The 13,895-nt window shown below is 37.6% G+C and overlaps 1 protein-coding gene across 2 annotated transcripts in view; it reads right to left on the reverse strand.

The window, feature by feature from the left end:
• Positions 1 to 3,028: 3,028 nt before the first annotated feature.
• LOC142063249 (transmembrane 9 superfamily member 2-like) overlaps positions 3,029 to 13,895 on the reverse strand; it is a 32,561-nt gene continuing 21,694 nt past the window's right edge. For both annotated transcript variants that reach the window (XM_075106748.1, XM_075106749.1), the window contains 4 exons: positions 13,556 to 13,707; positions 11,900 to 12,011; positions 11,307 to 11,478; positions 3,029 to 3,645 (listed from right to left, as the gene is read on the reverse strand). In XM_075106748.1, the coding sequence (XP_074962849.1) occupies positions 3,578 to 3,645; positions 11,307 to 11,478; positions 11,900 to 12,011; positions 13,556 to 13,707 (504 nt within the window). In that variant the 3' untranslated portion in view covers positions 3,029 to 3,577. The remainder of the gene's footprint in view (positions 3,646 to 11,306; positions 11,479 to 11,899; positions 12,012 to 13,555; positions 13,708 to 13,895) is intronic.

Below are 13,895 nucleotides of genomic sequence, written 5' to 3' on the forward strand. Positions count from 1 at the left end.
CAATTGCAGGCAAAGTTTTGTTTATATTTCTTCTCCCCCAGTCATTTGCAACAGTCCTCTGCAAACATTCAAGCTATCAGCACAGCAGACTTAATTCTGAGACAAATTTTAAATGTGAACTTGGACTGTGTTATCAAACACAAAAGCACAACTTGGTATCAAGCCACTGAAGACAAGCTTATTGCTGTTCATCTAACATCTTTCCATCACAACTCCTCATGAATATGCCCCATGTTCCCAGCTCCCCCACGTCAGCACCACTCGTAGCCCTCAGGGAGGCTCACATAGGTATGGGCACGAACCCCACATTCATACCGCACTTGACTCCCACCCTCGCTGTACATCAGCGTGGCCTTGTTCTGGCATTTACATTCAGGAATGAAGATGCGCCTGTATCTATTCAGTACTGTTCAAGCAAGTGGAATGAAATGTAAAACATCAGCACTAAAATCCCTCCTTCCTTTGAGGTTCTGTTGTAACTTGTCATATTTTAAGTAAAACTTGACAAACATGACATTCTACAAAGCCTGCTGGATTTGGGTGGTTATTACAAGAAGAGTCTTACACGGGAAATGCTTTACTTCGCCTGCTGTGAGTCCATTACTAGGAGCATCACAAAAATGCAATGTAGATGTCTATACACGCACTTCAGAAAAGCTAAACAGCCTGATTTTTTTCTTTTTTAAATAGGGCAGGAAAGCTGGAGTATCTGCAACAAAATAGGGAATGTTTTACTAAGACGATTGTTCTAATGGAAATACATGAATACTGGTTATTGCCACGACAGCTATTATTCATGAATTAATATAAAATGGGTTAGATATCAGACACCAGTTACTGGTAATCTAAATACTTAAACCATCCACGCCCCATACTGACTGCTTCATCTTCAAAACACATGACTGACTCAACACAGAGTGGACAAGATCGTCACCCATAGTTTAAAAACTCCCTATGAGCACCAAGAGTCACTGCAAAACAACATTATTACAACCCATTCTGTGCCCAGAAAAATTAAAACCAACAAGTTTGTCTACCACTTTCTGGCTAAGGCTTACACCACCTTTAAATTAATAAATACAAATTGTTTTGAGCATGTAACTTACAGCCTGGTGGCTTTCTCTGAAGTGCAAAGCTCAAAGACAGCTTTCAGCTTTTCCTGGGTCAAAAGAAGATGGCAGAAAATTCTGAGGGCTTAGTCCAGATTCTCTGCAAACAGCACAAATCTCAGATCTGGGGCCAGAAAAAAATATTTAGATGTAGGGTACCTGTAGAGATGAGACAGGTGGTTGTCTCTTAGGCAGGGGGAGTGCAGCAGCAGCAGATCTCACAGGTGTTCACAGATGGGAAAACAACAATGGACAAACTATTTTAAAACATGACACCACTCAGATATCAGTCAGTCAGGATACTGCCCACCCCAGCCCCTCCCTGTAGCATGTTAATAAAGAGCATCCTTAACATTCACTTTAATTATACTGAAATGCACAGCCCATGACAGATCATTAAAGCAGAGTAATTGCCTTTGCCATGACAGCATCCATCTATTTTGAAGAAATGAGACCAAATCTCAAAGCCTTTTTCTGATTGTTTTAAGATACACTCTATTGCGCCGCACATTTTGTCTCCACCACAAAGCCTGCTGAATTGTGAATTATGCCAGGCTTGCACGAGCGGGGCCTATTACAAAAAACAAACCAAGTTCTCTGATGATAATTGCATGAGAATGACTGATATTACTTTTATGGCTTTGGATGTAAACTACAGGCAAGCTTCAGACACTTGCTTAATCCAGCTTCTACTTTTTAGCTCACCAGTAGTCACGGTAAAATCAGAGAAAGCACTGTAAATACAATTTTACAACTCATTTAACTTTGCCTCTCGTGAAATGCGTATTTATTAATCTGGAAAATTTTCCTGCTGGGATTTTATGCCAATTGTAGCTCCAAATTCTCTCATGAATTAATTTCCCTTTGAACATGTAAAATTCAAAAGCAGCTTCAGCCAACAATTTGTTTGTTTGGGTTTTTAAGCCTCCAGTAACCTCCCTGCCCAAACTTTAAGTATATGATTTAATAGGAAGGACCTTTTTAAGCAAAGCAGCACCAATTCCAGTATGAGCATGGAATCTTTATGAGAGTGAATGCTGCTCTTGAACCAGCAGGTAACCGCAAGCCAATTTCTCCAATAGCAGCTCTGTAGTTTTCCACCTCTGGGAGGGAACAGAAAGGAAATGAAGATTTTGGCAGAAGGAAGGGAAAACATTTGGGACACCAAGTTGCCATAAGAGCATACCTGAATCTCACTTGAAACAACCTTTATTGTAGCCAGCTCCTCCTGGTACACTAATGCTTGGCTCTTTTTATATAGTTGTCTAAAGCCTCTTTTTTTATGCCACAGGCACTGTTCAAAAGATGTAGCCTAGTACTCATCCCATTTTAGCTAGGTGATCTGTCTCTCACTTCAGTAACCTGGAAGGAAAAACCGCACATAGAGGTGAGACTTGAAATCCTCATACCAAAGATTACCTTTTGGAAAGGATATTAAATATTAACTACAATTACCTGGTAGTTTTATGACTGTCAAAAGTTATGGAGTCATTTTGGGTCTTGTTAGATTGCGGGCTTAGACATTGAAAAGCAGCTTCCTGTGATGGATGTTTCCTTATGCCAGTTAATAAGCTTTGAGTATTTTACCTATTAATCTGAGTGAACATCCCCTTATTCATCCCCAACGTTGACAGAAAGTAATGGTTTGCCCAGCAAAAAGTATTTTGGGTAAAGTTAGAGTAAGCACACAGATGAGACACAGGTAATGGCAGCAGCAGCTTCAGAAGCCCCTGTCCATCCTACACCCACGGATTCAAGGAACCTGCCGGTCCTTCCGCTCGCATAGACAATTTGCAGCCAAAGTCTCAGCCAAACTGCTTACAAACAATATAAAACTTGAGAGCTATCAACTGGTCAAACTAATGTGATCTGCATCCAAGTAGCGAAGGCCTCATTAACAAGAAAGGAAACAAGTTGGCTGGAGTTGTGCAGTTTTATTTGAACAAAAACCAGTGTCGGTATTTTTAATAAAGTCTACATTACACTAAATGCATGTACATTTGTAAGAAGATATCTAGTTGTAAAGAAGGTGCAAGATAATATGTACAATCATAGTTAAGTTAAAAAATTCACATTTTACATAGATTTACTTGACAGTCCTATGCTTTCACGGTATATAAATGGTAACCGAAAGAAGTAACAAAAAAAAACCACGAGGAATTTCAGCTGGAGGACTGTATGATGCACTCATTTTTCAGATAAACTAGTTCACACAATTTTTATTTATCATAAATCAAATTCTTTATATAATTTTTAGAATTTTCAGAATCAACATATTCAAGGAGTATACTGATGTAAACATTTTTCCAGTGGTGCCATTTCCTTCCATTAAAAAAAATCTCTATTTTCTGCTGCAGTTTGCTCTTCAGCTTTTACAAATGAGAATAATTACACAGGATGTTTTTTAATACATGGTAAAAATTATCAAACAGCAAGGGAGATATGTTCAAAAAACACTTTGAAGCTTTTCAGTCCACTTTCACAACACTGTAAATCTTACTTACAAACCAGAAGCAGGCAAAAAATCCAATAGTCCCTAAAATGAGAAAGTGAAAATGGTTAGTTTATCTTCCAGTTTGCTCAGAGATAAAAATCTAACAAGTACTTCCCAGCAGGACAGAATATAACCTTGTAATCCAGCTAACTATCCAGAATAACAGCACTTGTTAAATTTAACAGCACACATTCGTCCCTAGGCTAAGTTATTGATTTAGATCAAAGATGACTTTTAGGACCAGGCTGCTTGACGTACATTTAAACCACTGAAGGTGATGCTACCATCGCCACTAGAGGCACACAGCACCATTTAAGAAACTGACTTTTATACACACACAAAGTCAACACCTACTTGGGTCTTTTAGGTCTACAATAGTTCACAGCCATCTGTGAATGATGACACAAAACAAGGCCCTGGGAAAAGTCACCTGGCCCAGTTTTCTCTTTATTGTGCTCTACTTATACTCAAGAACAGGGAGCTTCTTACTCTGGATATCCTGCTACTTCCTTTTGCTAAAGCAATGCTCCAAGTGCTATAGCAGTGGGATGCAAGCATCAAATGAAAGTAGCAGTGATGCAAACCAAAACACATAATTTTGTGTAACATGTGTTCAAGCTGCAGATTTTCTTGTCACAGATTACTACAGATAATTAAAACATACACTAGTTTGGACAACAGAACAAATTCACGAACAAATAAATCCAAAGGCTTTAGTTTTAAGGCTAAATAGATATATTTATCTGGATATAGAAAGGCTAACAGAGATACCATTTCAACTGCTAAAAAGGCCCTTGAGCCACAGCTGATGGGAGGCTAGGAGAAAGTACCAGTACATGCTTGCCCTGTTCTATACCCCTTCCTGGGAGTACTGCTGCTAGGGTGCTTGGGTAGCAGGCCTGTGGTTTGGTTTGATACAGCCTTCCTTGATTTCTTACCAATCCAGTTCTTTAGTCATCTAACAACAGCAGGAGAAAAAAAACCACAACTACCTTCTGGAGGGACTTTGGGCCACTTGTCAAGTGCGTGGCTCAAGTTAGCACAGTGCAGAATCAGATGATGGAAAGAGGAGATGACACTGAATGAGATTAGCCTATACCAATTTTCTATTTTTAATCTGAAGAGCAAGCCTGTAATTTGCACCCCACAATCACTATTGTGGGGCAACTGCAAAGACATTGCCTATCACATTTATTTTTAAATTACTTTAAGAACTTAGTATGCAAGGAGACATTGAGCACCGTACAATTAAGTCTTAAGCCTCTAAGGGAAGCAAGGCACTGTTCCTCATGCTTTTACCTAGGGGTAAACTGCCACACAGATGTCAAGCCTTACCAGCTAAAACCAGGGAAGGTCTGTTTCAGCTGAATTCACCTTCAAAGACAAGATACATGCCAGCCCTGTGGCAGCCCTTACCAGCTACACTATAGGCACTTGCATGGTCACGCACTCAGCTCCTCCTGTTTTACATTCATCCTTTTCTGTTTGTACAGCCAATACTTATTATCAGCTCCAACTTTTTTTCACTTTTTCATTGTGACTGGTTTACTAACTAGGAGGTTCTTTATTAAGTGCTTGTCTTTTCTACATTCATCACATCTCTGTCTTTCAGACCACATCTCCGCATTTGATAAGTGAGGAACCTGTCTTTGGATGCTTATTATCTATATGCCAATTCTTGTATTCTTTGTGCTTGCAGTTAAAGGCTTTTTGACAGCCTGCTATTATATGCCACAGATTACCCTTTCCCTCCAAGTTTGCAGTTATCATCCTCTGAAACAGTAGGAGACAGCAGATTTACTGCCGTTGATAGGAGATCAGACACCAACCACAGAAGGAATTTAATTCCTTTGTAGGCTTGACATCGCTAAGTCTTTGCAGTTTATGGTCAATTCTCACTCCTTCCTACTGTGTCCAATACTCCAATATCAGCACTGTTACTCTAAGCCTTACTCTCATGATTTTTTCCTAATAATGGTTCTCAGCATCTGCTCTCCTGTTGTTTTATAATGTAGTCCACTTTCAGCCTTTTATGGCTTTGAAAGAAATGTTTCTTCCAAATGTTTAACATATGAGATATCTTAGATATCTTAGAAATTTTTCTGCTGTTCTAGAACAAAAATTGCAATATCGTAACAAAAATGCTTAACTTCAGCAGAAGAATGAGATTTTCCACAGAGTTTTCTGAGCATCCGTAACTTAATATGGGAACACACTCTAAATCCACAGTATTTTCCTCCAATCCTTGTCACTCTCAATCTTTCCAATACACAAGCTTTCTACAAAACATGGCCTCATTCATAGCAGAATCTGAAGACTTCATACTGTGAACAAGCATTTCATCTATAAACAGATTTTCACAGGTTTCAGTAACATTGATTTTCAACTTCCCTCCTAAAAAACAGTCTGTTTAGCAAATCAATGACAAGTACCCCTGCTCCTTTTTTAAACTTTATCAGAAATTTTGCCAATGTAGTGGAACTAGAGTAGGACTATGTTTCCTAACACAAGCAGTAAGCAGTAACGTTTGTCAGATGCCAGATTTGAATCATGAACTTAGAAGCTCAGGAGAGAAAGGCTAGACTCATCACCAAGATGCAGCCTTATGTAGCCAGTACCCCCCTGGTCAGTGGGGGTTTCCTTTTGTTGTTACCTCCACATTGATAATTAGGGCTTACCAGTATTATAATTTCTTCTTCCCTCCCATGAACAAATGTATCCTACAAATTCCAGGTGCGGATAGCTCTGTGGACCAGAAACTTCAAAAAGAGCATCAAACTAAGGACCCCAAAAGTACCTCTCCTAAACAGTACACTTGACGCTCAAAGATCAGTATGGTTTAAAGGTGCTGGCAGAATCACAACTACGTTGAAAATCGACCTCAAAAAATCCAACTGCAGATTTAGAAGTGAGAACTGAGCAAAACAACCACGCATTTTTAGTACTTTTTTAAAAAAAAAAAGTAACATGGGCCAAACAGTCTAGGAACTTCCAAAAAGGTCAGGTGAGCACAGAGTTGTGTTGATATTACAAAATCAGTATTAATAGATAGAAATGAATGTAAGTTAAAGCGGTTTATAAATAATGTTTCTTTAAGTTATACAGCTGCTTTACCTACAGGATTGCTTATGGTACTACAGCAAAAAGCGTAACTTTTTTTTTTTTTTTTTTTTTAAGAACTTGAACAGTACAGTGCCTGGTTCCACTGAAATTCAGTGGTTTTTTCCGCCTCAGACCCAGGGGTGCTTGTGATTCCATGAACCACTACAAGGTTCACAAAAGGTAATTCAGACAAAAAAGCTTCCAACTTTCTATACAGGAGTAAATACCACAATCAGAAAGGGATCTGCAAATGCATAATGATTGGGGAAGAATAACCCTGAGCTAGTTTGGCTTGTTTGAAAATTCTAGCCAGAATGTTTTGTCTACATTTCACAAATTTTGCCACTTGTTCCAAATTTTAGCACTTTATACAAAAAAGCACCAACATACTGGATCTTTAGGTCAGTGCTGACTAGTATAACAGGTTCTCATATTCCCCTTTTAACTAAGGCCAATCTTAAAATACAGATAAGGGCAAGATCAGTTTCCTACAACTGTAGCTCTACCCAGAATTGCTGTTACGAGCTGCACTAGTTAAAAATACAACCCTGCTATGTCAAGTAGCATGCTTGAAATGTGTTTTCTTGAAAAGCACACTCAGCTCTTCAATCCTGAGCATTTTCCCAAGCACATCTTGCACCAAAACTGGAATCACCCCTTAAAATGTGCCTCTCATTATGACAGTAAGACTATTTAGGTAAGCTTTAGATAAGACCAGCCAAGGATCTGGCTTATATTTGTTTACTTCAAAACACATTCAAATTGAAACGAAAGTTTTGAAGCACTATCAACATAGAGCATACCTCTTCAGCTTACTGCTTTGCTGACAGCCATCAACGAACACATAACAGAAAACAGATACCCAAAGGTGTTTTTTTTTAAAGCTGTTGAAAAAATTCTAGCAGTAAGTACTTAATAAACCTCCCCCAATAAAAACCAAAACAATGCCCCCACAAACCCCCAAACAGACAAAAAAAACCACTAGCTGAAAGAGACCTCTAAAATTATTTTCTGATTGGCCTAAACTGCTTTTCATCGTAAAGTTTTTACAGCTTTCATATGCACATCTCTATCAAACAACACAGCACAAGGATACCATGCCTGCCACCAAGTCCTGCAACAAGCCCATACAATCTGTTTTAATCTAATATTAAAAATAAGTTTTGTGGCTAATGGTTACCTTAACCAATCCTAAACACTCACCAGCCTAAATTACATTAAAAAACATGTGAACAATGTATGTTTAAGAACTTACTTTTGCAGGGTAGAGCTTTATTTCTCCTGGAGTGAGTGACCTGCCTTTCTAGATAACCCCTACTAGTCTCGGGAACTGATGCCACCCTAGTGCACGGCAGCCCACTGTACATCACTCATTACCCTAGGGACATACAGCTAAAAAAATAATTTTTGGGGAGCCATTTAAAATTCAAGAACGCAGTTGTGAAGATGCCTCAAGTTATTTCTCTAGCCAAGAAGCAAAATACGTCCAATGCATCTACTTACACCTACTAGGGAGACACTGACACCTCAGGTTTTTTTATCTTTTTGTCCTCCAGTTTCTGTACTGCTGAATACTCTGGTCTGCAATATATACCACCACTCAGCAGCAGTTTTCTTTTACACATAAAGAAGATCACAAGCTAGCATCTAACCGGGTAAAGGAAAGTTATCAGTAAGCTAATTTTAAAAAAAATTAAAAACAAGGATTATTGCACAGAATAATGCCAAAACACATTAAGCAGACTGTTCTGCTTTATTCGTTTCTTCTAGCTTTATTGTTTAATGAAGAAAAAAAGAATTCAAAGCACGAACAGATTGTAAGAAAGCAAATAGAAAAGCACTCTGCACTTGGCTGATACTTCTTATGTACCTTAAAAGCTCTCTGTATCATACTGGTTTCAATCACCGCACAGTGGTGGGTGCTTCAGAATCTCAGATTCTAAACACCATCTACCCAGAAGATCAAAACTCAATTTTGAAAATGGCATTAACTCACAAGTGAAAATGATGTTCAAAAATAGAGGTCACTGTAAAGCAACATGCTTTGACAGTGTTCAGCATTTTTTCGTATCCGAGCATAAAATGCATGTAATCATGTAGCTACCCCCTTTCAACCACACTCACTATTTCTTTAAAGATTAGCTGCACTTTGTACATTAAAATGAAATTGCCTTGTTTGCGTGTGCACATTAATTGTTAGATTTCACTGGACAGACTATATTATTGTCAAGGTTGCCACACAAGCCTTCAGTTCCCATTTACGTATTCATTACGATCCCTTTTGTAATCTCCACAGTGGCACAACACACCACCACATAGGAGGTATCAATGCCGCCCTCTATATTCTGTCATGGTTGCGGAGACCTAATATGCAAGAATAGAGAAAACCAAAACACCTAGTGCTAACTTAAGTGGAACAGATGAAGGTCCCATTTTGGGAACATGCATACAGGAAGAACGCTGTTGTTGTGTATAACGTGCAAATCTACATTAGTAAACTCCCTCACCTCCATAAACTTGTTAAGGACTGAACCCTTATTTTCCAAAGCAAGTGCTATTAAGGAATATTTTACACCTAACTTTGCTTACATTCCAGCCCCCAAAAAATCAGTTATCAAGCCAAAGAAATTTATCATAATGTTTTACATAGCAAGGATTTATTACACACTCCATATACCTTCTACCTATTTTATTCAACTTTATATACCTCTTCAACTTTAAAAGTGCCCATGTAGCTAGCAGGTTTCTTCATGAACTAAAAGTAGAGCATAGCCACTATTATCATGCTTCTATTAATAAAAAAATAAAGAAAAAAAAAAGAAAAAGAAAAAGGGCACTGCAAAACTAACCACAGCACAGTTTATTATTGTACTTTTGGGGCCTCACTGGCCTCCACATCAAGAACTCCAGGATCAGCACATCTGAAGCTTTTAATACCATTTCAGCAGCTGCCATGACAATTTCAATTATCATTTTATATATGAAAGGGATATTTTTAATTCCACCAATTTGCATCTTGTAACTGAAATTGAAATTGGCAGAATAGCAACTAACCTATGCTAAAACCCAGACACACATTAACATATTGCTTTAGTTTAAAAGTAATTAAAACATTTTACACTACAGTTTATTTCAGTTTATATATATAAAAATAAAATAGAGGACATCTGGAGCACGTCCATTTTGCCAGCATTTAAGCAGGGATTTAACTGGCAATATGCCAATTCATGTTTGCTTTCTAATAATTAGAGACTTAAATCCTCCCCATCCTTCCCTTCCTCCCCATCCTTCCCTTCAAAACTTTTTTTACTTTCTTTTGAAGAGACACAGGTCTAAATAACAAAATCTAGCAAGTGCCACTTATTGTTATTAAATATAATTTCTACAGAGTACCTGCTTTGTTTAAACCCATACAGTAATTTTATCTAGTGTTATTAAGACCAGTGCTTTTTTTTGCCTCATACTCAAATCAGTGTTAAAGGCAATAAAGCTGAACAAGGTCCTTCTCACTGCTGAACTCACAAACTTGAAGTCTGATGCTAAGACTTACTTTAATTACTTATTTTAGCCACTCTTTTTTTAACTGCATCAAGGGAGTTAAATGGTGCATCTCAAAGCCAAAACAAAGTAACTACAGCAGGTTTCAATAATCAGGTAGATGATGTTAAGAAGTAACAATCCAAACCATCATGCCATCCACAAAGAGATCCTCTATGACAAATCTTAAGAATGAATGTAAAGCCTGGTGTATGGGGACAACGCATTATATATGAACTAGCATTTTCTCTAGTTCTACCACTACAGTACTTCATGATGCACTGTATGCACAGCAATACATAAGAGATCTGACTTCATGTGTTAAAACCACATATAATACAGCAGCAGTATGATGAACACCAATACAAAATGCTCCTGGCTATTTTTAAGGGCCAGTGCTCTCTGAAGAGCTTCTAATTTCATCTAACACATGGTAAATCCAGCACGGATTTCACATCAAATCAACTTGAAATTATAGTTTGATCCAAGTGATTATGAACATCAGAGTAATTCTGTAGAAGACACTTAATCTGCATGAGTAACAGCAGAAAATATGGAGAGCCATATTTCAAATAGGTTCCTCCAGTTCAGGCACACTCCTGCTATTAAGAAGTGGTGCTTCATGAGCAGTTAAGACCACCTCTAACAGTACTAGAATCCTGTATCATCAACATTCAGGTTTTTTCCCCCAGCAGCAGCCTGTTTCACTTGCTAATAGTGAAAGCTGGAAACATCTTTTATTCTCCATATTGCAGAGTGCAATATCTCTAACTACAGAACTTCTAGAGCCAGTTAAAAAAATCCAGATTCAAGTTAACCCTGATATCAGAGTGAACATGAACAGCATTTTGAAAATATAATGGTTTAAACTCACTGCAATGATATGCAATATTAAAGACTATCTTACTGTGATGTGTGCTGTCACAAACCATAAAAGTAACACTGCCTAAAGAGTTGTAAATTGCATTTGATGTTTTGGATAGTCTGAATTTCACCTAATGTTTCTCATTTAAAAAAAAAAACAGAAACCCCTGCATTTGTTTTAGTTTGAACACTGTACTTACCTGTAAAAAGGAAAAAAATCAAGACCATGATCATTGTGTAACCAAAGTATAAAATGGTGCTAGCAGTTCCCGTTATCTGGAGTTTAGAGAAGAAGTAATGAACTGCGTAGATAAAGAGATAAACTGCTGTAAAGCTGCTCGTCAAAAATGATCGCCACCACCAATGATAATCCTGAAAGAAATGATAAATTATTCAGTAAGAGATATCATGTAGAAATCAGAATATAAATAAGCCCAGCAAAAAAATAACGTCTTATGAAATATATTTAATTCTTCAAAATTCATCTCAAAGAAAGAAGAATTCTAATATAGCATGTAGCTACTTTTTTCTTTCTCAAAGTCAGCTGTATTGCTTCCACTATGGACATGAAGTTATTCTAAGATCAAGGCTGTTTATTTTTGCTTATCTGCTGCAAACAGTGGATTCTCAAGCAAAAGGCACTTTTCAGAAGAGTGGCTAAGACAGGCATGTTAAGACCTGACAATAAAATCCATTCAGTGTCCAGCACATGACAGCGTATGCAAATACCTCAACCCTATTTCTAACACCTTCCAGCTACAAGTGGTATCCACATCAGAACTGTACTTTTTACCTCTGCACACAGATGGAAGTAGCACAGCAAAACTGTAGCCTCAGAACACGTAATTAGTAGGATTATAAAAACTAGGAACAGGAATCCAAACATGTAATACATCTGATGAGACCTAAAATAAAAAAATAAAAACAATTCTAATTTTTTATTAGAGTTCTGAGTTAATTTATAGTGTTACATTCCCAGATACACTAAGCTAAACCAAAACAAACCCCAAACTCAAAAAACCCACACTGCTGGGATAACTTTGTCTATACCACTATCGGCTGATTCATAAGAAGTTTTTTTTACCTGAATGTACTTTGTAAGTATACATTCGTTTAACCTAGCAGTAATAAAACCACTGCTTTACAGAGCAATGCTTAGAGTCTTCAGTTATACTTCCCCTGAAACTGGCATCTATAAACTTCCACAGAAAACAGTTATGGACAACTTTCACCAGGGGCGTTTATCACTTCACGTCTCCCTGTTGAGAAGACCTTTAGCCTCCCTGACTCTTGCATCATGTGTACTCTTCCCTAGTTACGATACCCATTTCCTTCCTCCTACTGTAGCTAAGTTTTCCACATGTCTCTGCACCTCCTCACTACCTCAGTCAGATGGTGGCCCTCCACTCCCACTTTATCCCCATACCAACTCTGACTCCAAGGGCTAACCAAACACAACAACACTCACAAAAGTAAATGCAAGGGAAATACATCTGTTTACTCTTAATCTGGTGGCTTTCAGATAAGGGAAGTAACCAAATCAACTTTATTGAGTGATGGTGACAATTACTGCAGTATAAGATTTGACAGGGGGAGTATTAGTTGCACATTCCCTCCATGCTTCCCTTCTATTGGATAAATAATGAGAAGCAACTTGGGAATTTCGTAATTTTGACTACAGAAGTCCAGAGTATGTATACCTGTTTGTCAGCTGATTATATTTTCCAGCATAGCCGTATTACACAGTTTCTACTTCTGTTGAGGACTAATGTGAAAGGGTAATACCTCTAATATATTTGCATTTAAGAATAGATTTAGAAAAAAACTGTTCCCTAAGAGATTTCAGCATAAACAGAGGACTCCTTAAAAACCTGGCACTTTCAGGTTAGTATTTTACATTGAACAACAATATGCTAAACATTTCATATTTACATTGTGAAAGTGATGGAAGATTGCACTGATTTAATTTTCTATGCACCTGCTTGACCAGGTTTTGACAAGATTTAGGAGTGGTGTGGATGTTTCACAGGGGGTGGAGTCTTTGTTTTATAGAACACGGAATCCCAAGATCTTGACCTGATTATGATTCAACAGCTGAAACTGCTAGATTATACTAGTTTCATAAATCATAATATAGTTCCACAGTGTGTTAGGCTCCACCTAACCACAACAGCATGAAACCATGCTAGTGCTGTTCAGAGGGTGAAAGATAAAACAAGGCAACAACTCCATTTTCACACTTTGCAGTTGCCAATTAGAACAACTAATTTTATAAGTTCTAAGCACAGGAATAAATATGCAGATTCTGGAAATTCCACAAAAGACTGCAAGGCATCAAAACTTCTAAAAATTCATTGATTCCCTATATTCACTGGTTTGGCATGTTCAAACTCACTATGCATTTGTTATCAAACCAACATAACTAGAACAAGAAAAAAGTTATACTCACCAAATGCTATTCAGAATGAAAAACAGTTGAATAAAAATACAGCCAAAGGGCAAGATACCACCCATTACTATACCAGGCAATGGCTTTGTGAAAAAGGATTGTTCGGGAATCTGTCGAGGAATCTGGTTTGTACGAACTGGATGTTCAATAGGCTTTGAAAGAAATCAATTAGAAGATAAGTTGTTGCATCATAAATAAGATTACTTTCCCCTAATGTTAGCATCTAAAAAGTTGGTAAATGTAACTTTATTTTAATGCATAAGCCATCACAAGTTACCAAACCAAAACTACAGACTTGATAGTCAACATTAGGAAAGAAACACATAAGGTTTAGACATTC

The sequence above is a fragment of the Phalacrocorax aristotelis genome, chromosome 11 (genome assembly GCF_949628215.1).
Source record: "Phalacrocorax aristotelis chromosome 11, bGulAri2.1, whole genome shotgun sequence".
NCBI lineage: Eukaryota > Metazoa > Chordata > Aves > Suliformes > Phalacrocoracidae > Phalacrocorax > Phalacrocorax aristotelis.